Source organism: Hevea brasiliensis, unplaced genomic scaffold, assembly GCF_030052815.1.
Source record: "Hevea brasiliensis isolate MT/VB/25A 57/8 unplaced genomic scaffold, ASM3005281v1 Scaf178, whole genome shotgun sequence".
Taxonomy (NCBI): Eukaryota; Viridiplantae; Streptophyta; class Magnoliopsida; order Malpighiales; family Euphorbiaceae; genus Hevea; species Hevea brasiliensis.
Window position 1 is genome coordinate 13,024 of NW_026614671.1, and position 25,777 is coordinate 38,800.

The window sequence follows — 25,777 nt, forward strand, 5'->3', positions numbered from 1 at the left end:
TGTTGTAAAAAAAATATTTTATTTATAATATAATATTTTTATTTTTTAATTATTTTATTAAATTTTGTAAATAAACAATTGATAACTGACTTAATTTTATTTTTTATTTAGATTATATTATTTTTTTATGTTACTTAAAAATCAACATTATTAACATTGTTTTGTTATTTATCTTTTTCATTTACCATCTTAACACCTCAATTGATGCACTATAATTTTATTAAAATATTTTTCAACTAATAACATAAAATATAAAATACTTATTTATTTTTAAAAACTTAAAATTATAAGTTTTCTTCTTTATCAACAATAATAATTACTTTATTATTTTATAACTATATTTTAAATTTATTTAATTATTTTTTAAGGAATTTAATTATTTTTTATTTTAATAATAAAATAAATAATATAATATAATATAATAAATTAAATTAATAATTATACATTTATTCTAATAATAAAATAAATAATATAATATAATAAATTTATTATTTTATATTTATTTTAATAATAAAATTAATTATATGATATATACCTTATTATTCATTTTATATATAATAACAATGGTTAATAATTATTTCACCAAACACTTAATATAAATCAATTAGTAATAACAATCATTAATTAACAACTATTAACCGTATTCAACAGCTAAGCAAAACAACCCTTCATATGTTTTTATTCATTGCTAAGGATTAATTAAGATTTTCTATAATACATATTTCAATTCTTTAGGTTCCAAATACATAAATTCATAAATAAAGGTTTAAAAATGATAAGACAAAATAATGTAGAAATTGTAGTCGCATACCAATTTAAATATTTTTTCCTCCTTTTTATCAGATTATCTCATACTAAGATTTGAGCATTTGATAGGGGAAAAAAATGTCAGCTGCGAATATAGAGCAGAGCCCTGAACTTTCAAATCTATGTCAAAATCAATCAAGTTATAACAATGTTGTTACCAATAATATTACTGTTGCAATTCTTCTTGATCTTTAACCAGCTTTATTCCCCCTCTCCTGTCTTCACAATGCCTCAAGTAAGGAGCAAGATCACCAGAATCAATTTTGTTCTTTGAACTGCAGTTATATCTGGGAGGAAAGTGGAAGCAAGGTTCCATAGAAATGGCTCTTTGACAAGGGGGATTTCTGTGCCCTGGTTTACTCAAAATCCATGCCTTTGCACCTCCAAGACCTTGGGCTACATACCCAAATGTGGACCAACTGCTAATCACCAGAACATCACTCAAACTTAAAAGATATATTTCTGCCCAAGCCTTCATGTTATGCATATTATCCCCAAAATGTTGATACTCTTCATGGCTTGGCTGGTAAACCTCAATAACTTCTCCATTCACAGTAGGTCTAGTCCAATACATGTTGCTTATATTCTCATAGAACTCAGGATACAAGGATGTTATCAGGATAGCTTTCAGAATCGGGTTTTTGGAAGGAGAAGGCAGAGACTCTTTTTTTGTATCTACTTCTGGCAGTAGTTTTTCCTGCATCGTGCATGACAGAATTTGGTCCATTACCCTTTCAAATGGGGTAGCATTAACATTGAATTCTCTTATTTGAAGACCAATTTTCTCATCTGCCTTGGCTAGATAAGCCTGATAGAATCTGGTGATAAGTCCCCATGCCTGATTTGAGGGATTGAAAAGATAGTTACCCAAGTGATTGAAAACAGTTTCTTTTTCAGGGAACAATTTGCTTGCCTCTTGCTTGAAAGATGGGTCCAGAAAAAATGAAGGGGCAAAGTATTGATCTGATAAAAGAAATAACCAAGGAATTTTTTGTAGAGCCTGCTGCGTTTGATTACAGTAGAAAGCCTGATCAAGATCATAATCACCATGACCTAAATTAAGATATAAAAATGATGGTGATTTCAATTCCTTGGAATTGTTAATAGTAGCACTGCTCTTTAGTAAGCTTCCTAAACTATGAGCATACCTCAGTTTAGAACTGGCAAATTGATTCTTCAGAGGAAAATCCTTTGGCAATAACCATGATGTATTTGGAAATGGCTCGCAGAAGAGATCATCCATGTCAGTTCCATGATTGATAAGTAAGACTCGATTAGTGAGGAGAGCATAAAGAAATGAAGAAGCAATGCTTATAATCCTGTTTCCTAAGCCATTAGCAGGAATCCAGACAATGTATTTACAATTAGTACTAGTGATGTTCTTAGAATCAAGTCTCTTTAGGGTTCTGTTGTAGGATTCAGTATGAGGTCCACAGTACTTATGAAGATCTTCATAGCTACGTAGTTTTGAAATGAGATAAGGAGAAGGCTTCTGGGGTGAAATTTTGCGATATAAATTAGATTGAAACCTGCTGAAGCATGTTCTTTCATCAAATACAGGATTCACAAGTCCATTTTTATCATCTGAAAAGTCAGGAAATGATCAAACAGAAATTAGCAGGTGCAGAATATAGGAATTTCCAAGGCAAATCAAATCAAGAACATACCAACGAGTGATACTGGAGTTGAGTTGTGGGATGTCAAGTTCGAGATTGAAAAGAGATGGGAAAATAGCTGAAAATATGAAAATGATAAACTGAAGCTGCAAGGAATAGTCTTACCAATTTCTAATTCTGCAACATTCTGAACTTTTCTTGTCAAGAACTTTGCTTTAGAAAGGGTGCCAAATAGATCTGATATTGAGTTTCGATACATCGTTGAGACCATGAACAAAACAGGCAAAACTATAGAACATACAACCAAGATTGTTGTGGATCTCTCCATTGTGACCTGAAAAGATATTAAAAATGGCGAGGTCAATTATACCAATAATAAAATGCAGTAAAGAAAAGCTGGTTAATTACCCTTATCACACACTGATAAGATTAAGTAACTGTTTTTGTTGAGTAATACATATCTAAATTTACATTTCAAATACAAGCACATTATCAGGTCTTAGTGTTCAACCATTGAATTATTGGTTTATATCCTTTCATTCAATTTACTATGAATTTAAGTGATTTTCTTTATTGGTATTGGAGTAAGGTGGTAATTAGCAGTATTATAATTAATTTGATTAATTAGAATTCTTAATTACGATTATTACTGGAAAAAAAAAGATTGATGGTAAACTAAACGACGAGTCGTTTAAAGTGGGGAAGTACGACAGTACAGCCATGTCTTGACATTCATATGAGGGAGAGAAAGAGTTGATCACATCCATGGCAGTGGTCTAAGAGATGATTCAACAGAAATAATTATGATTAGGGCAAATTAATTAAAATAAGGATTAAATCAGAAGAATATTTTCAATGAATCACAACTGGGCCAAAAAATTATAGAAAAATTAAAGGAACACATACCATGGAAATGGAGGGATCGGAGAAGATTCTTGCTTCTGCAACTTTTCTAGGAAAATGGATTTTTTTTTTACTTTTTTGAATCCTATTTCTTGATATAATTCTAGGAGCTCTAAAACCCTAATAAGTTACAATCTCTTCACCATTTTTAGCAAATTTTGGAATTGAAGAGGAACTTTCAATTTTTAAAATCTCTTTCCTTAAATGGTCTGGTAAAAAAAATTATCAAGTAAATAAATTAAGTAAATAATTATGATTCTATTTATAACAACGAATTAAAATGGAGAAAATAATGCAATTAATTACATAAATAGTAGCTAATCCTAAATAATGATCATGACATCCATAGGACTCCATCAAGATTATTTTTTCTTTTACTTCGTAAATTGTTAAGCACTCGACCCCTGAGGGTTACTGGCCAAATGTTCATTGTGAACCAGTTGTAGTCCCCAATCCACATCTTCACAATGCTTAACGTGAGGGGTGAATGACCGTACTAGGGTGAATAGGAAACAAAAAATACTGAAATGGGGTAACAAATCCAAAAATTATGAAGAAGGGGTGGGTGTCAGTAGTCAGCGCCTCGGACGCTATTCAAAATAGCACCCGAACTCCGGACGCTGTTCAAAATAGCATCTGAACTCCGGACGCTATTCATATTAGCATCCGAAGTTGGGACGCTATTCAAAATAGCGTCCCATTGCACGCGACCTGCAACGTCCCATCTGTCTGTCACCGCGGGACGCTAGTTTTATTAGCGTCCTATGCTCCGGATGCTAATTATATTAGCATCTTGTAGCTCCGGGCGCTAATATAATTAGCATCTTTGTTCCTGGCGTTAAGCTGCGGGACGCTATTTTTATTAGCGTCCTGTGTTCCCACCCCCCATATCTCCGTCTCTGCATGGCGGAGGGGACTGGGACGCTACTTATAGTACGCCAGTGGGACTGGGACGCTACTTATAGTACGCCAGTGGAGTGGTGCTGCTCGTGGGGACGCTATTCAAAATAGCGTCCTCACCTCAAAACGCTATTTTGAATAGCGTTTTGGTATCAGGACGCTATTTTGAATAGCGTTTTCTTAGGGACGCTATTTAAAATAGCATTTTTCTGTTGGAACGCTATTTTTATCAACGTTTTTGTGTTTTTTCACCCCATTTCGGTAAATATCCAACTTTCTAACCCATTTCAGTATATTATTTTTTAAATTACCCTTATACGGTCAATTTCCCTAACGTGAGTACCAAGACCATCATTATCAACTATGATATTTGCCTTTCTGTCATAGATTGGAGGAAAATGGAAGCAGGGCTCCATGGACATGGCTCGCCAACAAGGTGGATCAAGAGTAATCAGGTTATTAGGTTTGCATAGAATCCATGGCTTCAGACCTCCAAGAAGTAGACTAAGTGCTAGTCACCAACACATCACTCATGCTTAGTATATACATTTCAGCGTTCAGCCCATGCCTTTATATTGTGCATATTATTATTAGTAAATTGCTGATACTCTTCATGGCTTGGCTGGTACACCCCAATTGCCTCCCTATTCACTGTTGGTTTTATCCGATACATATTCCTCAAATTTTCATAGTGGATCGAATGTAAGATGCTATTAGAATTGCTTTTAATGTCTGGTTTTTAATGGAGAAGCTGATGAAGCTATATGTTTTTGCTTATCTAGTTGGGGTAGCAGGATTTTCTTTTCAGTGCAGGACAGAATTTGATTCATAACAAGGTGACTTGGACTCGCTTCAGGATGTAATAGTCTCATCTGCAGGCCAATTCTCTCATCTTCTTTCGTTAAGTATGCCTGGAAGAACCTGGTGATGAGTCCCCAAGCTTGATTTGATGGGGGAAAAAAATAATTACCCGAGTGGTGGAAGACAGTTTATTTGTCAGGAACTCTCTCTGCTTGGCTCTTTCCTGAAAGTTAGGATTGAGAAAAGAAAAGAGACAAAGTACTGGTCTGATTTCGGGATTAACCAAGGCGCAGCATTTTGAAGAAAACCTGGATTTTGATCAAGATAAAAGCGATTGTCATGATCCCCATAGTCATGAAATAGATAAAGAAGCAGAAATGCAGGCTGCTGCAAAATGGTTTAACTTGAACTGTTCATATTGTTATTCTTCAGCACGTTTCCATAACTATGAATATTTTCTCATTTCGAAGCTATCAAACTGATTCTTAAAGGGGAAAATCTGCAGATAATAACGATGATGCATTCAGAAATGGCTCGCAGAAAAGATCAACCGTATCAGTTCTGTGATGAAAAAGTAGGACCTGTTAGTGAGGAAGGCATATAGGAATGCAGAGGCCATGCTTCCAATTGTATTCCCAAGGCCATTAGAAGGCCACCAGACAATGTAGTTTCAGCCTGTAATTTTACCAAATCCCTCAATTAGATTGAACATATGAACTTGGTAAATCACTGAGAGAATGATTAGAGTTGGGAAAGGTCCTCACCATAACAAACCTCAGGACTTTCTTCACAAAGACCTGACTAGAAGAAGATGAGCAAATTTGAGTGACCATATTCTGGGTATTCTCTAGCATTAGACAAAGGAATACTTGTAGAGAGATCCAGAAAAGCGGCATTATTACCTTGTTAATTAACTAGCGAAGTAAGCAGAAGGCCCTAGTTGCCAAACTGGCGGACAAATTGCAACAGGGGAGAGTGGATTTGAGGTTGCTTAAGCATGTCAGGATTTGGATCATTTGGACCTTCGTTGATAAGGTACCTTAATTCATACAAAAAGTAGTTTCCTATATGTATTGCTAAAAATTAATATCATACCTTGTTTTGGTCAATTTTAAATCATTAAACTTCGCTTCTGTTTCCTTTTTTTCCTTTTTTTTTTATAATAATTGAGAGTCTATGATGATTTTTTTAATTAAAGTTTTCTTCCATTATACTGTTTTTTACTGTAATTTGTTGCTTCACTCATTGTTTTTGAAATCATTAATGACATCTTCACATTGGTGCTGCTTATTTTCAATTCATTTTTTGCTTTCTTATATATATAGTTCCTTGACTCATAGTTTTCTTAATCGTGTTCTCTTTTAATTTTTAAATAATAATGTCTTACCAACCTTATCTTTTCCACTTTTGTTTTCTCCTTTCCGAATAAACTCTTATTCCATCATAATTTGTTCGATCCAATGGGCCAAATTTTATTTCTATAAACCTTCAATTATGTTTTTAGTTTTACCATCAATAGAGTGATAAAAAAGAAAAGCCAGACCAAACCATAATCACCATGATTCTTAATTGTTTATTACCAATTTAAACTTGGGTTATATTTCAGTTTTAATACTACTAGAGATTAAAAAAAAATATTGCATTGAAAAGTGAATATACAAATATAAAAATAAATATATTATTTGACCTCTCAACCAATAATTTAAGCTTCTGAATTTTTTTTTATATCATATCCGTATTTGAGACCTCAAATTTGAGTTGATATTTCAGTATTTTCCTTGCAAATTTTAGCCAAATCCATAAATCATGGATGAATGATACAGATAGAGACCAAATATGGGATAAGTTCTACACACTCAAATATTGATCCATATTCAACCATCAAATTCATATGAATTCGTGTTTATTAAGAAAACAGATCCCTCAAGACTTCTACATTACTAATGCAGGTCCTGAAGCCAGATGATTTGACTTAAACCCTTTGATTCTCATCATACGTGCACTGAAATCCGAACATCTGCAGACCTTTGAGGATGCTCTTAATCAGCCTGGACAGGCCCAGCATCACCAAAGCAAAATCTGATAGCAATTATCATCAACATTGATACAACAAAAAGAATCAATCTCTGCCTTCGACTATGTTCTTTCCTCCGACCAATACATACAAGAAGATCAAATTATGTTTATCAAGATTACAATACATATCCACAGACCACTTACATGCAAATATCCAGATGACAAGATCAAATTATGTTTTCTCCCATACAAGCATCAAACACATAAAACCCAGATCGTAAATAAGCCAATAATCAAGATGCCCTTATTTGGTACCACTCCTTGATAATTTAAACACAAAAATCAATGTCCTCAAATTGCAACATCATTAAATAATACCAAGTACTGTTCTACCAGAACAAAATAGAAGCCAAACTACATTAAGTTAATCATTAGTTTAGAATGCAATAGGCATAACTAGGGAAACAGCATACATTGTTTTTAAACATTACTCCAACCAAAACCAAAACCAAATCCATTAAACTCAACACTCAACCCTGTATGACCACAATTTCAAAATTCATGTAGAAATTGGAATGAAGCAACAGTAAGTTTCAACAAATAATTTACTGAATGATAGCAATATAATTCACAGAAAATTGTATTATTTTCCCATCCATACAAATCAATAAGCAGCAATTTAACAGCAAGGAAAAAAAAATAAAGACAAGAAAAAGTATTAGAATAGTTCTTGACAAGAATTTAACGTTTAAACTATCTCTTACAATATCCCTCCAATTGCTACAAAATGTAGCACAAACGCCTTTAAAGATTAGGAAGCATAATGTGGAGCTCTAGCAGCCATACTAGCAACCTGAGCCTGCATCTGCACGGCCCTAACTTTCGTGGCAGTAGCCCGATGGAAAAACTGCTCCCTTGAGAACAACCTTACATTCCTTAAGTACTGATCAAAGGGCACTGCCCCTTCCTGCACTGCCTTATCTAAGGAATAAACTACGTCCTCGATTGCTAAATCTGCTGCTGTACACTCTAACATCTGCTTTGATAGAGGATCAATGCACTCAAACACATTATCCACATCCAAATCCCCTGCATTCACTTTAGTTTTCTCATTGTTCTCTCTCACCCACGCCTCTAAAACATCTGTATTCATCAATACAACTTGTAATTGCGCCTCCAAACCCTCCTTCTCATCTTGCATCTCCATAAGTCCCTTATTTATCTCCTCTTCCCTCCTCTTCAACACAGCCTGCGCACTGAACAAACCTTCCATCTCCACCTCCCTAGCCTTCCTCAATTGCATGATGTCCCCATGAACGGTCTCCACAATCTTATTGATTGCATTCCTCTTATAAACCTCCGCAGCATCCTCCGTTTGCTGCCGCCCTGGCACAACACCACTACTACTACTACCACCGTACGGCGAGGGGGGGTACGGCCTATTCATCGGACGAGGATATCCAGTATGTCCTCCAGAGGGACCCAATGACCCGAAACTCGAAGAATGCGATATACTGGACGGATTCGCAGCAAAACTGGGGGTGGGGCTTGGGCTAGGACTAGGATTAGGGTTTGGGCGGCGTTGGGAATAGAGAGGAGGATCACGACCAAAAACCGCACTCAATTCGCGAACTAGATCGACGAGATTAGAGCTAGGGTAGATCCAATTCTGCAAATAAGGAACAGAGACTAACCCAGAAGGGTTAACATGAGGATGAGGGCGCTTGATGATCATATCGCGCGTGGGATTCACGTAGGCGCACGGAGGGTGGCGAGGATAAGAGTCCATGAGCCAGATGATGATCGGAATGTTGTAAGTGACACCCTGAAACGGCATGGGGATGGTGCCGTCGGCTTGGAGGAGGTTGACCGAGCGACCATCGTTGTGGGTGAAAGTAGCGGTTTTGGGTTCGAGAGAAGGGTAGTTGGCGATTAGGGAGAGAAGGTGCTGACGGATTAGCCATTTGGTGTCTTCGGTGTAAGGGAGGGATGAGGGACCGCGTTGAGAGAGGACTGAGGAGAGGAATTGTTGAGTGGCTTGGTGGTTCGACGGCGTTGCGGCTGGTTGAACCATTTGGGTCGATCGGTGATGGGGTTGGATTGGGTTGGATTTCTGCAGAGAGAAACGAGGGAGAAACTGAGACCCAACTGCGAGTTGGAAGAAACCAGAGGAAGCTTACGAGGAGAAGTAATGGGTTTGCGCGTACAGTCGTACGCTATAATTTAATTGAAACGGTTTTTTTTATTGAGTGCATATATATACTCATGCACTCCATCCACATGAAAATTATTTTTTAATTAATATAAAAATTTTATTAAATTTAATCCTTTATTTTTATTCATAAAATAAATAAAATTTTATTTTTAAATATTAACAATCTTCAAAAAAATGTTTATTTTTTTAGCCTCATATAATTTATTTATATATAAAATTTGTAGTTATAATGAAATCAATTATAATGTTTGACTCTAAATTTTTTCCTTTTGCTCACTGAGTAAATTGTTTAATACAGATGATATTAATCAAGAATTTAATTTTTTTAAATATTAAATGTTTCATAAAAATAATAAAAAAATATAAATTATAAGATATTAAGAATAAAAAAATTATAATAAATTTAAATGAATCAAAATAAAATATATTAATCTATTAATTTAATTAAATAAATAAATTATTGTATATCATATCAAAATCGAATTAAGTAAGTCAACTCGATTAAACTCTTATTTTTAATATGTTATAAATGGGTTGACTCATTTATTACTCGAATCTGTTGAATCTATTTATGTTAAATCCAAACTCATTTAATTACGTGTCGAGTCGTGTCATGTAATCTAATTGTGTCAAAAATTACTAGCTCTAATTTTTTATATAAATGCATTAAAATTATAATTTTTCATATAAATAAAATGTATGGAATAAATTTTAATAAGTGCATCAAAATATTATTATAATTATTAATTCAATTACTATAAATCATTAAATCTATCATTAAATGTTTTTTTTAAATAAATGCCAAAAGCATTACACAATACGAAAACAAAGCATCAGAATCAACATAATTTTAGCAGAGACGTGAACTTTCTCCACCCAAACCAGCTCGCCCACTTCATCACCATACGCCTTTGTCATTTCATGGGCCATTGTATTATCAGATGTCGGCACAAAAGACCACTCACAATACTGAAATTGTTGCTGACAGAAGAAATAAATGGCCAAAGCTATCCCAAGACTATTATACAAATGAACCCCAGCCTTGAATTTATCAGTGAGAAATTTATAATCAAATTCTGCCACAAGACGAAAGAAATGTAAAATACACAGCCAACTTCAACTCATAAACATTGCTAGAGCCTCCGCAACACTTACATCCCAACTTCCCACAACAGTCTTAGAAGTCTAAGCTAGGACTACACCCTGAACATCACGGAAGACAGCACCACAACTGATGAACCCATTACCCCCTAACTCTAGCATCAACATTTAGTTTAATCATTAAACCAGCAGGAGGGATCCATTTCTTCACACTAATCCCATGAACAACATTATTATCAACTCTTGGAAAGCCAAAGAAACTCGTAATACTCTTGCTGCATATACTTGGAACTGGAAACAGTGCTTGAACAATCCAAACTCACATTCTCGTGCAAACACTTATTTCGGACATACCAAATATTATAATAGGTCACAACAAAGCAACAAAGATCATCCCTTGACAAGAGTTGCATCACTTCATAAAACCACAATTCAAAAGAGATGTCTTGACCTGACCAACCTGAGGAAGTCCCATAAGAGACCAAACAGAGTTCAAAGATCACAGTCCCTAAGCAAATGCAGGAAAGTTTGTTCACCTGTGCAGAATAAATAAGTTCGTGCTAAAGAGGAAATCCATCTGCTCAACATCACCCGAGTGGGAAGCACATCTAAACAAGCCCGCCAAATAAAATTAATAACCTTTGGTGGAAGGCTCAGTGCCAGGCCAACGTATTGTCCTTCGAAATAGAGCCCAGCGGGACAGCTCGAATACGCTCAATATCAACAAACGAAAAAAACTTGTGCAATTAAGTCCCATTTCCACATTCGGGTATCATTATCAATGAGGGACGAAACGAGTGCATGGCAACACCGCCATCGAATCCCCAGAAGCAAAACGTCACGACCCGCTAAAATACTCCGCCAGGCATCCCAAAGAAGCAGAGAGAAAATTAAATGTTTCTAATTTAAAATGTTATAATATTTGAATAATTGAATTAATTAAATTAAAAAAAATAAATTTGTACTTACAAATTCAATAAGTAAATTGAATAAAAATTAAGTATATATTTTTAACAAATAAAAGTTAATATTTGAATTAAAATATAAATTAATTAAAATTCAATAAAATTAAAATTAAATGAATTATTTAAAATTTAGTTAGCTCCACTTATTTATATTTTATTTATTTTTATATAATAATAATAATAATAATAATAATAATAATTATTATTATTATTCTAATAAAACATATAATAAAAAAACAATATAATTCAAAATTTTTACCCTTCATGGAGAAAGGTGCTTATGAGGTGTGATTTCCAGACTCCAGAGGCTGAAAAACTTCGAGGTGAACAAAAATGGTGAGGATCCTTGGGTTGAGATGCCAGCCACATAGTGCCTTCTTCAGGCAAGGGTATCATTGGCGATTGGAAGAATTCTCTAACCCCTGAGATCACTGAGCAACTTGATCAGATTAAACACACAAAACTTGAGGGTTCTGGCCTTGATCTGTAAGATTTGATTGATGAGATTCCTCTGAAAGCCCAACTTTCATCAATGAATCAATAAATTTCTACTTGCTGTTATGCGCTGTAGAGAGGCTTCAAGCCAGTTCTACGCATTAGAGCAATGACCAAATGCCACTTGTGCTTCTCTGCTAATAAATTTACTTAGGTCTATGTCTCAATCTTATTAAAAGCAAAGTTATCAAGAAATAAATTATTTTACACCAAACCTAAAATATTGGACTCCCACAGATTCCACACTACTTTATTTTTAGGAGGAGAGCACACTTTCAAGTTTCGCGGCCATTGACAAAGATGGTCTGCAAATAAAACTATCAAAGAACTTTATCAATGATGAAAGTAATGGTTGCAAAGTAACAAGTAATTGACCTTAGCTCAACACATTTAATGGCAACCAATTAGAACCTTCAATTCCATGATGGGGCCACAGGTTAGATATTCAGCCGCTATATCCAACATTTAAGAGAACAAAAAGCAACATATGACCTCTTCAAAATGATAAACCAAGAAGGGATGATCTTACACAAAGTGCTATCTAATCTTCACTCTGAAAAGACGCAAGTAAAGAGGCTGGTCAATGTCTCTACAATACCAGCTTCTAGCTCTAAATTTTCATCCTGAGATCATCTAGTATCTGTACATTCACCCCCAAACATCAATTAAGGTATAATGTGCAAACATCATGGAACAATCCTTTCACAATTTTGCAAACTATACATGAAAATATTACTTCCACCACCAAAACTGTCGAAACAAATAAATCTTCCTCATTCGTGCATTGTACGTCATAAAGGCTCTGGCTTTAATGGGGTCAGCATTCAGGTATTCAAAGGCATACATTTGTTTAGCCTCTTCTAAGCCATCAATCTCCATCACAGCCTGTAATAGTTCTGAGGCATTGATTGCAGTTTTGCTCTGCTCCATTGCATCAGCCAAACGCCGAATGCTTGTTGCCACTGCCAACATTGCATCTTGAAGAGCTTCTGATCCACGGGCTCTTTTGGGAAGTTGTCTAACAGGCTGGATCAGTGGAGGGTCCTGACTACCATCTGGCACGCAATCTGGTGGTCCAGTATACGATTCTGTTCCATCAGTCTCACTCGCATCTTCTGAACTTGGTGAGAGGAAAGAAGGAGAATCTTCTTCAAAATTCTTTGTTACATGACCTCCATCCTTCATCTTAGCCCAGCGACTAGGAGCTTGGTAATTTCCACAAACAATTTTTAGTTCATCATACATCTCAATCTGCTTACCCCGAATGCCTTTTGCATCAGGATGCGCCTATGAAACATGTTTGAAAAACACCAAAAATAATATTGTAAACAAGAGCATGACCAAAAAAAATAAAAAAAAATAAAAACTACCTCAAAATACTATATTTATAAATAAAGACTTACAGCAATGTATCTCTTCCAAAGATCTTCACTGTCACATTCAATCATCTTTGTACTGGGATTCCACCTGAACCCATCTTGACTTAGCATATCCCTTATTACCTTATACCTTTTCTTGATGGTCTTAAGACGATTAACAACTTTTTGATTGTTCAAGTTTAAATTAAAGTGAGAGTTCACAGCGAAACAAGCAGCAGTGTAAGCATTCTCGTTAAAACATTTGTCTATTTTATTTCCATTTCTAGCCTGAATAGCAAGAGCTTCAATAAGGCACTTGTCCATGGCAATAGACCAAACAACATTTCTTCCTTTATGCTTAATCTCCCTTCTCTGTGCTTGAAAGTCATAGTGGTCCATTTACTGATACTGGGGAAAAAAATAAAAAAATAAAAACAAATACCTTCGTGAATTTATTTTATATGCTGAAACAAAGTTAAACAACAATTGGTAAAAATCATATCATCAGAAGTTTTAAGTAAAAACTAATTAATCCAGAAACTTTAATTGAACATACAAATCATGAAAGGCAATAATTAATGAAAAGAATAGCATACAACGATTTCGACAACAATTACATGGTTATGGTGCATAATGCTTTGGACAATTACTCAAGAATAACCCCAACATTTCAAAAAAAGAAAAAAAAAGGAATTGCTCAGATATTGAGAAATATGATATACAAATTCAAATTTCAGGAAACAAAACCAACTGTGATCAATGCATGCGATGTGAACAACATAATAAATTTAAAAAAAAAAAAAAAGAAAAGTAAAAAAGATTATAGCTGCACAGCCCTCCATTATTTCCAATGGTGCTTTCAGATTATGGTGCACATAAGAAGGGCAATTCTAAGATTTAGGCTCCATTTGTTTCGCAGAAAATAACTTATATATGGAAAATGCTTTTCATGGAAAATATCTTCTAAAAATATATTTTCTAGGAAAATATTTTCCGTTATTTAGTTATAATATTAAACTAATGATATGTGTTTATGTTACACATGTATAAGTATTTTCACATTTTAATAAGATTATCAAAATCTAGAAAATAGAAAATGACTTCTTTTTTTAAAAAGATGAAGTTATTTTCCTTAAAAATCATTTAATTTTTCCTTTGATCAGATGGCTCATTTACCTAAATGCCCCAAATGCTAAAAAATGCAGAAAATACTTGCCTTCCATAAAACAAACGAGCCTTAGACCAAAATGCTGCTGAAGAATCTTATAAAATCTATCACTCTTCAATAAAGCCATCTTCATATTAACATGACTACATAGCAGTCAATGAGACTCTAAATATAATGGAACTAAAATAAACATACAAGTTTAAAAATGTGACACTACATGTGTGATAGCAACAAAACTTAAAAAAAAAAAAAAAAAAAAAGAGTTTGCGTCATTGAAAGTTCTCCTTGCAAGACAACTAGAAAGACAGCAACAGCTATCATTGCTGAATGGTAAGAACACCAATGTGACCAACCAAAGGCACCCCCATGTCATCAGAAAAGATGGAGAGACACAGGCTTCCCAAATCCATCATATAAGCATACACAAAACCCAAGCATGGTTCCTGTTCCTCCTTTTCTTCATATTCCAAAATAGCAAAAAGGAGAAAGCCAAAAAAAGCAAACTTTGGATGTAAACCTAACTGCAGTAACTTACCACTTCAAGAGTTCTGAAACAAGTGAAACCAAGAAAAGTTTTGACATTTTATTCATTTTCCAGTTAAAATCAATCAGTTAAATGCTCTTGGTAAAAGAAGAAATAGCAATTGATGAAGCTTGGACAAAATAGTTTTTCATGCCAGGATTTTTAGAACTTTGGGCCACTTATTGTCATTAAACTTGTTAACCTACATGCATTTGGCCAAAATAAAACAAATGTTATCTGTTCATAGATAAAAGAAATAGTCTTGACATTTAAACCCACCCATCCCAATTTCCATTTTTCAAGGGAAATCTCATTGGAACAATAAAAATGATTAGTGCCCTGAAATGAAACAGCAATATTGCCAAACTCAATATAAGATTGGAACTTGATCGTGCTACTTCAGAGAGCAGTCAACAAATTCACCACAGAAATAAAACTCGTGCCCTTTAATAAAATAGATAGAATGCATCATAAACAAAAAACAACACATGAATTCACCTTCCAGAACCCATAGTCGCACATGAGGAGTAACATGCAGTGACACACAAAACTAGCATCTCAATGATATCAGCAAGTCCCTTTAGTTTGCTAGTAAAAACATAACATTTTTTGCTAAAAGTGATTCAAACTTTCCATCATACACTGAAAATAAACATCTAATCGGGAAAAGGAGTAAACTGAGACTCCCGAAAACTACCAAAAAACAGTGACAACCATTAACTTCACAGATGCAAAACAATCTGCAACAAAAGCTTTTTCTGGATTGAGCTATAAACCACATCCATCCATGTATACATATACAGAGAGAGAGAGATAAACCAACCTGGAGGAAATGAGAAAGATGTGGGAAAGTGGTGACACCGGTTGGATCGGCGACCGGAGGATCGCCGGAAGAGGGATCTTAGCCGCTAAGACGATAAGAGAGGGGAACTGTGAGGCTTCATTTGGGGAATCAGTACAATGGTTAGGGTTTTTTCTCGAGAAAAAGAAAATAAGAGTTAAAACTTTCCCGAGCAATGGCACTTTCTCGAAAACCAAACGCGTGGAGAGAAAAGTTTAATTTTCCTAGGTAAGAAATGATATGGTAACATGAAGGTCAATGATTATACGTGAAAGACTTATCATTGGATGCCACGTATACCAAGATTAAACTTTCTTCCTAATACTCGCCGCCACGTGCATCAGAAATAAACTTATTTGCGGAACTTTACCCAGAAGAAAAAGCTCCGAGGAGGAGACAGCAGCAGCATGGCTCCCCCCACCTGGGCCTAGCCACCGTCCGATTCCTGTTAGAATCGGACCGAAATTAGTCTAAACTAACTCAAAATTGAAATTAAATTGAAGATTAACAGAATTGAATTTGACAACAATAATTTTTAGTGTTATAAAAATAAAATTTATTGTTTTGTAATATTTTTTTATAATTTTTTAATATTTATGACACTCGAGAAAATAAATTAATAAAAAAATATAATTAAAATAAAATTAAATTATTTAAAAAAAATAATTTTATTAAAATATAAAAAATACTTATACATATATAACACAAACCTATATTATTAATAAATAAAAAGTCAAACAAAACATTAAAAATATTAAATTTGTAATAATGCTATATTTAAAGACTTCAAGTATTAAAAAAAAATTTAAGTTTAAGAGTTTAAATGTGCATAAAATTAATTTTAAATGAACTATTATTTTAAAATAATAATATATAATTATTATAATAAATAATAACTATAAATTTTGATTCTATAAGAATAAATAAATATGTACAAATTTTTATGCTAAAAAATAAATTTTTAGCTTTATTGTTTAATTTATTTTCATAATTAATGGTAAAATTAAATTTAAATATTAAATTTAAAAAAATTATGATTCTCAAATTTAGAGGGAAATTTTTAATAATTAAAATATAAAAATTACAAAAAAAATTTTTATATAAAATTGCTTATCATATAATAAAAAATTTAGGGTTAGGTTCCTCTCACTAGTAATATAGATTCATCCCTACTATTAATTTAACACCATAATTAAATAATAAAAATATTTTCATATAATTTTTTTTATAAAATAATTTTTCATATATAAATTATTTAAAAAAAAAATTAACGGAGCTTCAATCTACTCTTTATATTGGCTTAAAAAATTTTCAAACTTCATAATTATATGGTTCAAAAAAATTAACGTACGTAACTTTGACTATAAACCCTTTTCAATTCATTCTCCCACGTTATGTGGAAGAATGAAAAATGAGTCCAAAATAATTTTTTTAATAATATTAAAACATTATTATTTTTTCATTTTCCACCCATAATTTCAAATGATAATTGATTGTCTAGTTAAGAAATATTTAAAAATTCACGTAAGATAGGAGGAAATATGCTCATAATTCATAATAATTCCAAAATGCATATGCAATTATGATATAAATTCTTGGAGAATAAATAAAAAATCAATGATTTTTCTTTTCTAGAATATGCATTGTTGGCATTGAAGGAAATTTAAAAAAAGAATATGCATTGTTGGCATTGAAGGAAATTTATATATATAATATTAATTATTTTAATAATAAATTTTAAATTTTAATATAATAAATATTATAAAATAATATATGTTTTAAAAAAGTGAAGTATTCATCTTTGACTTATTGGACTTTCTACTAGAGATAGTTGTAAGATGACACAGAAGATAGAGTTAATCACGAAATGAAGAGGACTCATAATTCAAAAAATCTAATTTTTATTAATTATATATATATGTTAATTTAATAATATTAAAATTATCTCAATATTATAATTATTACGTCTTAGATTAAGTTAAAAAAAATTATTTTGATATGATGATTAATTAAAAAATTATTATTTAATATTTAAATTTTACTTGTTTCCAAAAAAAGAAATTCTATTTTAGAAGATAAGAATTAATTATGGAATGATGAGCAATCTTAATTAAAAATTTTTTATTTTTATTTTTATTAATTAGATAAATTTTAATTTAATAATATTTAAATTATTTTTATAATTATACATATCAATTCTAATTAAAATAATTTTTTTAATATTTTCATATGATGTGATACACAAGACAATCAATATTTTAATAATATAATTATTTTATTTTATATTTTAATGAATGTATGTTATTAACATTGAATATGGAATAAAATTAGACATAAAAGGTATAAATGCGCACGTTATTATATAATACTTTTACTAAATTTTTTACTATCTCTCTATACTTTGAACTATTCAAATAACTTTTACTTCTTAATTTTATGTTAATTTAATAATGCAAAAATTAAAATTTTAAATATTAAAAATTTTAAAATAAAATATAGTAATATATAATAAATTTTAAATATTTAATGATATGATTACTATAGTTAGATTTTTAAATTCACAATTAATTATAAATAAATATTGATTCTTAAACTTAAAAATCTTAATTATTCAATCAAAATATGCATACAAAAATTAGAAAAACTGAAAAAACTCCTAAGAATAAAATAATACAATAATTTATAAAATTTTAAATATTAAAAATTACAAGAAAGAAAAATAAGTAGTATATTTAACTTTCAGTATTTTATGATATAATTAAATATGATTAGATTTTTAAACTTGTAATTAATTATAAATAAATATTAATTTTTTAAACTTTAAAAAATCTTCATCCAATAAAAAAGTTTAAAATTTTCTAAAAAAGAAAATAATATATTTGTAACACCCAGTTGCATAGCTCAGTATATTTCATTCTCTGTGTATTGTCTGACAATTAATGGGATTAGGGCCACACTTAAGACAATTTGAGAAGCCATAAACACAAATAATTAGTAATGTTTAATTAGTTAACTATAAATAAGAAAAACGGAACATAAGAGGTTAAACGAGCCGAGAGTCACAGCGATGAGTGACCTCCTCAGGAACGCATCACAAGTCGTTTTAAACTCAAATTTCGAACCGTAAAAAGTGACGCTGCGGTCCTTAGGACCCTTATGAACACAGTGGAAAAGAGAAAATCACGAAAAAGAACTGTTAAGTCAGTCAAATAATTAGGTCAGGGAACCGGAAGAAATATTGGATTATTTGCAAACCGGATGAGCAGCGAGGGCAATTTGGTCAATTGACCAGAGTGACTCGACTTAACATCGAATAAAATCGGAGAAAAGAAAATTTCGGAATCGAGAATTAAATTAAAGAACTAATAGAAAAATAAATAAATAAAAAAAAGAAAGAAGATGGAAAAGTCAAAGTGATGACATCATGCATGATGTCATAAAGGCTTAATTGATTTATTTTATTAATTTGGGAATTTTGGTCTTCCTAAGACATAAAAGAAAAGAAAAGAAAAAAAAATAATAAAGTCATCTTCTTCATCAAAAACGTGATTCTCTCTCCCTCACCCTCTCCCTCATCCAAAACCTCCATTAAAGCTCATTTTGAGCTTGATCAAATCCCTAATTCCACCATAGAAAAATTAGCCACCATAGTTAAAGCTTATCTAGGCAACTTGAGAAGAGGATTGAGCAAGAAAGAAAGAAGGAAAATTTGAAGGAAAGGAGGAAGAAAATTGCTACACAAAGGTTAGTATGCTAAACTCTTCATTTATCCATTCAAATGCACATGTGATGGTTGAAAGTGAGCTTAGAACTTGATTAAATGAAACAAACATGGGAGAATGACCATTGCTGAAATTTGGCCTGGTTGGGAGGAGTATGGTTTGCATGAATATGATGCAATTGAATGAGTTTAGAAACTTTACATAGTTAAATGATTAACATTTAAACCATTAGAACTAGTTAAAGGCATGAAAATGATGAGTTAGGGTTTTCAATGCTAGGGTTTATGAACCAAAAATTGGAGAAATGCATAAATTGCATGTTTGACCTATTATGAAGTGAAATAATGGTCAATTATGATCAAATGGATTGTGTGGGAATGGTAGGAAATTAAACCAAATTCGTAGGTTAATGGTCATGCTGCTGGCAGCATGACCAAACCCACTTTGAAGGACCAAAACTCAAATTTTACAAGTCCAATTGATATGCCACCAATTGGAGATGAAAATAGACATAAAAGAGCACAATTTTCATTGAGGAACCATGGCCAAAAACTGACCAAAACTTGGTGAAACAATTGACCAAAGTGGATTGATTGCAGGTTGCCACTGCACTAAACTCACCAAATGAACAGTAACTGTTCATTTGGTCATAACTCGAGTTAGACAGGTCCAATTGACCTGAAATTTGGCCAGGGGTTAGAGGGCATATAGATCTAAAACTTTCATGAAGAATACCAACCCAAATTAGGCCATTAACCCTTTCAAAATCATTGAGCAAAATTAAATTACTGTACTGAGATTCTGCAGAATTTTCATTGAGCAGCAATGTTTGGATGGCTATAACTCTCTCTAGAAAACTCGGATTTAGGCGATTCTTGAATCGATGGAAACCTAAGACATAGTACAAAATTTCATATGAAGAAAGTGAGACCAAATTATGAACTTAACTTGATCAAATTATTAACCAAAGTTGGACAAAAAATCTGCTAGCACCAAAATCTCAGTATGAACAGTATACGTAAACAGTAAACTTATTTTGGCCATAACTTGAGCTACAAAACTCCGATTGAGGTGATCAAAAAATGAGAATACACTTAAGACAATAAGGAACATTTTCTATGAAGGAAGTTTTGTCAAATTCCAACAGTAGACCGACTAATGAAACAGTGCAACTTCGGAGAACCAAAACCGAAAATTGGCAATTTTGCCAAAATGACCTAAGCTTTAAACAAATGACCAAAACCAACAAGTTTGGTGACCAAAATGTGGTATGTGGGTGAAGTTGGAGTTCCCATACCTATTAAGCCTTAGAAAGTCAATAATTTGACTTGAATAGTGCAGTGAATAGTAACCCGAAACACAAAATTTCGAGAACGTCGAATTTAACACGTTAGAGCTAGGTAAATGTGAAGTTAAGTTTATTTTGGATTTATTTTAAGTTTTAGTACTGAAACATTGGAAAATTTCGTGTTTCAGTGGAAAAGAATATCGACGTAATCCGAGGAGTCGAGTCAAGGCCAACAGCGACTGTGTGAGGTTTGTGCACTCCATATACGTTTATCATCATGTTGTGCATAGAGTTTTTAATAATATTAAATATTGGATTATGGAATTCTTATGATGTTTTATCTAAATTGTTGAATGTTATTATGTATTTTTGATAAGACACTGTTTAGCAAATTGTTAAGATAAGTTTTGAAACCAGTGTCATGACCACATATTTGAACACCTCACTAGCACGACTAGTGGGGGTAATTAGTTTTGAATTTTGATTCCTTCTCTGGAGAAGTGTTGAGGTGTGCCAGTAGAAGAGGATGTGAATGGATATCCATATATTTGAGCTAGCTAGACTTGTGATATGATTTTTCTTTAGCTTCTGGCTATTGAGATTCATGTGATTTCTCTTTAGCCTCTGGCTATTGAGATTCTATTTGTTTCGAATGGCGTGATCTAACAGTGGGTTTTATGAAATGTGTTTTGATACTTTGAAATGAACTTGGTTTACATGTAAAATCTCACAATGCATGATTGTATTTAATTTTCATGTTTAGCCAAATTTTTGAATGAATGTGCTTTAAGCTTTGCATAAAGATTATTTTAGTATATTGTGCACCATTGAGTCCTAGTACTCAGCGATAGCTTTTATTGCTGTCGCAGATACAGAGACTAGAGGAGCAGCAGATCGAGTCAAGTGTGTGAAGTCATCACTTGAAGCCTTCTGTATAATTTATACCCTAATCAGAATACTTCTTTTGATGTATATATTGCACATAAATGTATGGACATGTAAAAATGGGTCTTGAGCAGCTTGTACACAAATTTGTATGAAGTTTGTAATAAAGTTTAGTTTATGTTTCTTTTGATATAAATTTGTAAGGTTGTGTATAAATTATTTTGTTTTTAATGAAATATGAATAATATTGATTGATGAGATTTTGAGAACTACTGAACTTGTGAATTTTGAGAAATTGACTGAGTTTGATTGTGAAACCGAAGTAGTGGTTGAGAAAAACTTTTAGAAGTGCTTTTTACAGGTATTCGAAGAACGGTTTTCTCAAAATACAGAGGAAACTCTGTCAAAATTTTTATAAAATTTGCGGAAAACTAAAATGGACTAAAAATATTAACTAGTTTTAATTTTAACTAAATGTTTTAAATGCCCATTAGAAAATGCTCACCACTTATCAAAAATAAGAAAATTGTTTTAAAATCCCTTGTAGGGTACTTAATGAGTTATCGGTAGGTGAAGTTCGGTAGTTCATTAGGTATTCTACGGGATCATGTTATGCCTTACAGAGGGGTAAGGTGTGACAATATTAAACAACGATAGAGTCAAATTTAAAATTTATTTTGGTTTTAGCTTTATTATATATATATAGAGAGAGAGAGAGTGAGAGAGGGATTATATATATATATATAATTAAAAATAATTTTTAATTTGAATAATTAAAATGTTACCTTTTCATTAACATTTTAAATTAAATAATAAAAAATTCATAAAAAATTAAAATTCTGTAAAATAAATAAAATAGTTGTTTGCGTCAATACGATACCCATAAAATAATTGAATTGATTTAATTTAAAAGACTAATATGAATATAGTCATAATAAAGTTTGTACTAAATTGTTGGGAACCTAATTCTTCCAAAGAAATTGTAAGGGGAAGAATTTGAGGGTAAATGGAATGAGGTTAGTATAAAAGTATCGTTAAAGCAGCAAATACTCGGATGTCCAGACACCCAATTAATAAAAAATTATTAAATTAATTAATTAATTATATATATATATATATATATATATTTATTTATTTATTTATTTATATTTATATTTAAGCGTAAGTAAGATTTATTTGCCATTTTGGGTAATAAAGTCGATGGACTCAATGATGTAAGGTGTTCAAACTTTCCAAAAAGATGTCGGTCAAAAAAATATACTATAATCTTTGAAAAGTAAAATAAAATAATTATCTAAAATAAAATAAATGACGGCCACCCGACGGGGAATCTGGCTTTATATGCAAGCTTGCAAGGCACCTGATGTCCATAAGCAGAGCCATATTCGCAGCAAGTATGAGCCCCAGTAGAGAAATAGATCAAGAAGAGGAAGCATGTCTAGATGCCACAGTATTTTCTCTCTCTCATGTCTTTCCTTTGGTTCTTCGCACAGCTGTCGAGCTAAATCTCTTTGAGATTATAGCCAAAGCTGGCCATGGAGCCCATGTTTCTGCCTCTGAAATTGCCTCTCAGCTTCCCACAACAAATCCTGATGCCCCTTCTGTGCTTGATCGTATCCTGCGTCTCTTCGCCACTCATTCTCTCCTCTCTTACTCCTCACGGACCCTCGACGACGGCAGGATTGAAAAACTTTATGGCCTGACACCTGCCTCTAAATTCTTTATTGGCACTGTAGAAGAAGGCAACATCTCTCCCTTGTATACCTTTGCCAGCCACAGAGTCAATTTGGAGGTTTGGTATGGAAAATATAACCCTTTATTTGCTTTGATTTTTCTTTTCTTTATTTGACTATGACTATGACTGAAACTCGACACTTGACAGTAGGAGACTACCAGTTCATAGTCATGCAGGTAATTTCAACTATTGTGTTGATTTTGGTGTTATAGGTTACATATGAAGGACCTAATTCTTGAAGGTGGAAATCTGTTCAAGAAAGTTCATGGGATGTCTCTATTCGAGTACACGAATAAAGATCCAGAATTCAACACCATCTTCAACCAGGCAATGGCTGGTAGCTCTACGCTTATTATGAATGGAATTCTAGCGATTTACAAAGGATTCGAGGGACTCACTTCACTGGTTGATGTTGGTGGTGGCACTGGCAGGACTCTCAATATGATCATCTCCAAGTACCCTTCCATCAGAGGCATCAACTATGATCTCCCTCATGTGATCCAAACTGCACCACCTTATCCTGGTATAATGATCTAAAATTTATATGATCATAGATTTTTTTTTTTCTTATATTACCTTGAATACTGATATTCAGTTGATTAATGAAAATTAACTTTCTTTTACGTGCAGGACTCCAGCATGTAGGAGGAAATATGCTCACAAGCATTCCAAAAGGAGAAGCAATAATGATAAAGGTGACTATAAGGCAAATACCATCATTATTAATGACTGCAGAAACACAAAGATTACACGAGCTAATTATATAAATCTATACAGGATACATTTCACAATTGGAGTGATGAAAATGTGGTGAAAATATTGAAGAACATTTATGAAGTGCTGCCAAATAATGGGAAACTTATAGTGATGAATGCAGTATTGCCAGAAGAACCAGAGACAAGCAAGGCTTCTCAAAATGTTTCAGCATTTGATAACATGATGTTAACGATACCCTCAGGGAAAGAAAGGACTACAAGAGAATTTGAGGCCTTGATTAGAGCAGCTGGGTTCATAAACTTCAAAGTTGCTTGTGTTGGTTATGGAATCTGGGCTGTCATGGAATCCTACAAGTAATTTTTAAGTTGCAAGAGTCGTAATGGTTATGGTAAATCTTATGTGAGATTTACTATAATAATAATAATAATAATAATAATAATAATAATAATAATAATAAATTTTATACTAATTTCACTATAATTAATAATAAAAACATATTATTATATATAATAATAATTACGTGCACTGTATAAAAGTCTCTCTTTGTTCTATTCTTGAGAGGCCCTCTTAGCTAATTAAATAAATCCCATTCCAAGAAAGATGGTTATCTTTCTTTTTCCTCAATTAATAATTATTTCCCTTTTGCACGTGCATGGAATTTCTTTTTAAAATTTCAAGAAAAGGAAAAAAAATTTCTATACTTTCTAGTTTTACCTGAAGTGTAATTCAAAAAATAGAATAAATTGAAACGTCTTTATTAAAAAAAATTAAGAATAAATTTGGACTTAACGTGCTATTTTTTATTATAGAATAATATTTTAATAAAATATTTTAATAATTTTACTTAACTTAAAGGAATGTAGAAATTAATTTCACTCTTAAATAGTTGTATATCATAAAAGTCTTTAAATTTTTTATTTAAGGTTTTTAAATTTTTTATTTAAGTATCATTAAAATTTATGCCACATACTATTACAAGTTTATATGTTAATTTATGGTTAAATTTCAATTTTCGTCCGTCAACTTGTGTAGCACATATTCTCAACTTTAATTTACATAAAAACTATTAAATTTTAATTTAATAAATCAATGATTTTTAATACAAAATGAGTTCAATAATATTTTAAGATTGGATATATTATTTTGCTAATATAAAAAAAGATTAAAAACTATAATAACATTGATCTATACAGAAAAAAAATACTTAATTAGAGTTTAATATTATTAAAATAAAATAAAATAATATATATTGTTGGATTTTTTTCTTATATTAAAACAAAATCAAATAAATTAAGATAAAATAAAATTGAATCCTTTAAACATTAAAATAGAATTAAAAAGTCATATAAATAACATAATATTATTAATTTTTCTTTAAGAAAATAATAATATAATTTTTAATAAGATAAATTAAATAAATAATTACTTATCAATACTTACAAAAATATTAGAGGATTTTTTCAAATATGATTTTTATTTTAAAAAAATTGAAAATAAATGAAATTTTAAACTAAATTTAAAATTTTGAAAGAAAAAATATATAAAAATAATTTATTATTCATTATTTTTTTAAAAAAAATCAAAGAAAAAAATTAAAAAGAAGTTTTAAAATTTTTGTGACATAAATCGATAATTGTGATGCACCAATTTTTCTTCACAGGTTGAGGTACTTTTTGGTTAGTAGTTTTATAGTTTTTATTTATTTATCTATTAGTTTAATT

At 31.8% G+C, this 25,777-nt stretch overlaps 4 protein-coding genes across 4 annotated transcripts; 1 reads left to right on the forward strand and 3 right to left on the reverse strand.

Moving 5' to 3' along the window:
• Positions 1–880: 880 nt before the first annotated feature.
• On the reverse strand, positions 881–2,682 carry LOC110667553 (galactoside 2-alpha-L-fucosyltransferase-like). The gene is made up of 2 exons (XM_021828435.2): positions 2,589–2,682; positions 881–2,391 (listed from the first exon to the last, which is right to left on the reverse strand). The coding sequence occupies exons 1-2, from the start codon at positions 2,680–2,682 to the stop codon at positions 974–976; spliced, it is 1,512 nt and encodes a 503-aa protein (XP_021684127.2). The 3' UTR covers positions 881–973.
• A 4,985-nt stretch (positions 2,683–7,667) lies between these two features.
• On the reverse strand, positions 7,668–9,274 carry LOC131176593 (protein ELC-like). The gene has a single exon (XM_058141652.1). It carries the CDS (start codon positions 9,115–9,117, stop codon positions 7,855–7,857), a length of 1,263 nt encoding a protein of 420 aa, XP_057997635.1. The 5' UTR covers positions 9,118–9,274; the 3' UTR covers positions 7,668–7,854.
• A 3,016-nt stretch (positions 9,275–12,290) lies between these two features.
• Positions 12,291–15,908, reverse strand: LOC110667191 (uncharacterized). The gene is made up of 3 exons (XM_021827974.2): positions 15,692–15,908; positions 13,223–13,585; positions 12,291–13,106 (listed from the first exon to the last, which is right to left on the reverse strand). The coding sequence occupies exons 2-3, from the start codon at positions 13,574–13,576 to the stop codon at positions 12,552–12,554; spliced, it is 909 nt and encodes a 302-aa protein (XP_021683666.1). The 5' UTR covers positions 13,577–13,585; positions 15,692–15,908; the 3' UTR covers positions 12,291–12,551.
• A 7,083-nt stretch (positions 15,909–22,991) lies between these two features.
• On the forward strand, positions 22,992–24,425 carry LOC131176594 (caffeic acid 3-O-methyltransferase-like). The gene is made up of 4 exons (XM_058141653.1): positions 22,992–23,401; positions 23,552–23,862; positions 23,970–24,034; positions 24,117–24,425. Exons 1-4 carry the CDS (start codon positions 23,001–23,003, stop codon positions 24,411–24,413), a joined length of 1,074 nt encoding a protein of 357 aa, XP_057997636.1. The 5' UTR covers positions 22,992–23,000; the 3' UTR covers positions 24,414–24,425.
• The last annotated feature ends 1,352 nt before the right edge of the window (positions 24,426–25,777 follow it).

What these genes read in the sequence shown, in the direction of transcription:
- LOC110667553 (XM_021828435.2), bottom strand. Translation starts at nt 2,682, where the DNA reads ATGTATCGAAACTCAATATCAGATCTATTTGGCACCCTTTCTAAAGCA. An exon ending in TGTTGCAGAATTAGAAATTG is followed by an intron (nt 2,392 to 2,588) that starts GTAAGACTATTC and finishes CTGACTTTTCAG; the next exon opens with ATGATAAAAATGGACTTGTG.
- LOC131176593 (XM_058141652.1), bottom strand. Translation starts at nt 9,117, where the DNA reads ATGGTTCAACCAGCCGCAACGCCGTCGAACCACCAAGCCACTCAACAA.
- LOC110667191 (XM_021827974.2), bottom strand. Translation starts at nt 13,576, where the DNA reads ATGGACCACTATGACTTTCAAGCACAGAGAAGGGAGATTAAGCATAAA. An exon ending in TTTGGAAGAGATACATTGCT is followed by an intron (nt 13,107 to 13,222) that starts GTAAGTCTTTAT and finishes CATGTTTCATAG; the next exon opens with GCGCATCCTGATGCAAAAGG.
- LOC131176594 (XM_058141653.1), top strand. Translation starts at nt 23,001, where the DNA reads ATGAGCCCCAGTAGAGAAATAGATCAAGAAGAGGAAGCATGTCTAGAT. An exon ending in AGAGTCAATTTGGAGGTTTG is followed by an intron (nt 23,402 to 23,551) that starts GTATGGAAAATA and finishes TTGGTGTTATAG; the next exon opens with GTTACATATGAAGGACCTAA. An exon ending in AACTGCACCACCTTATCCTG is followed by an intron (nt 23,863 to 23,969) that starts GTATAATGATCT and finishes TTTTACGTGCAG; the next exon opens with GACTCCAGCATGTAGGAGGA.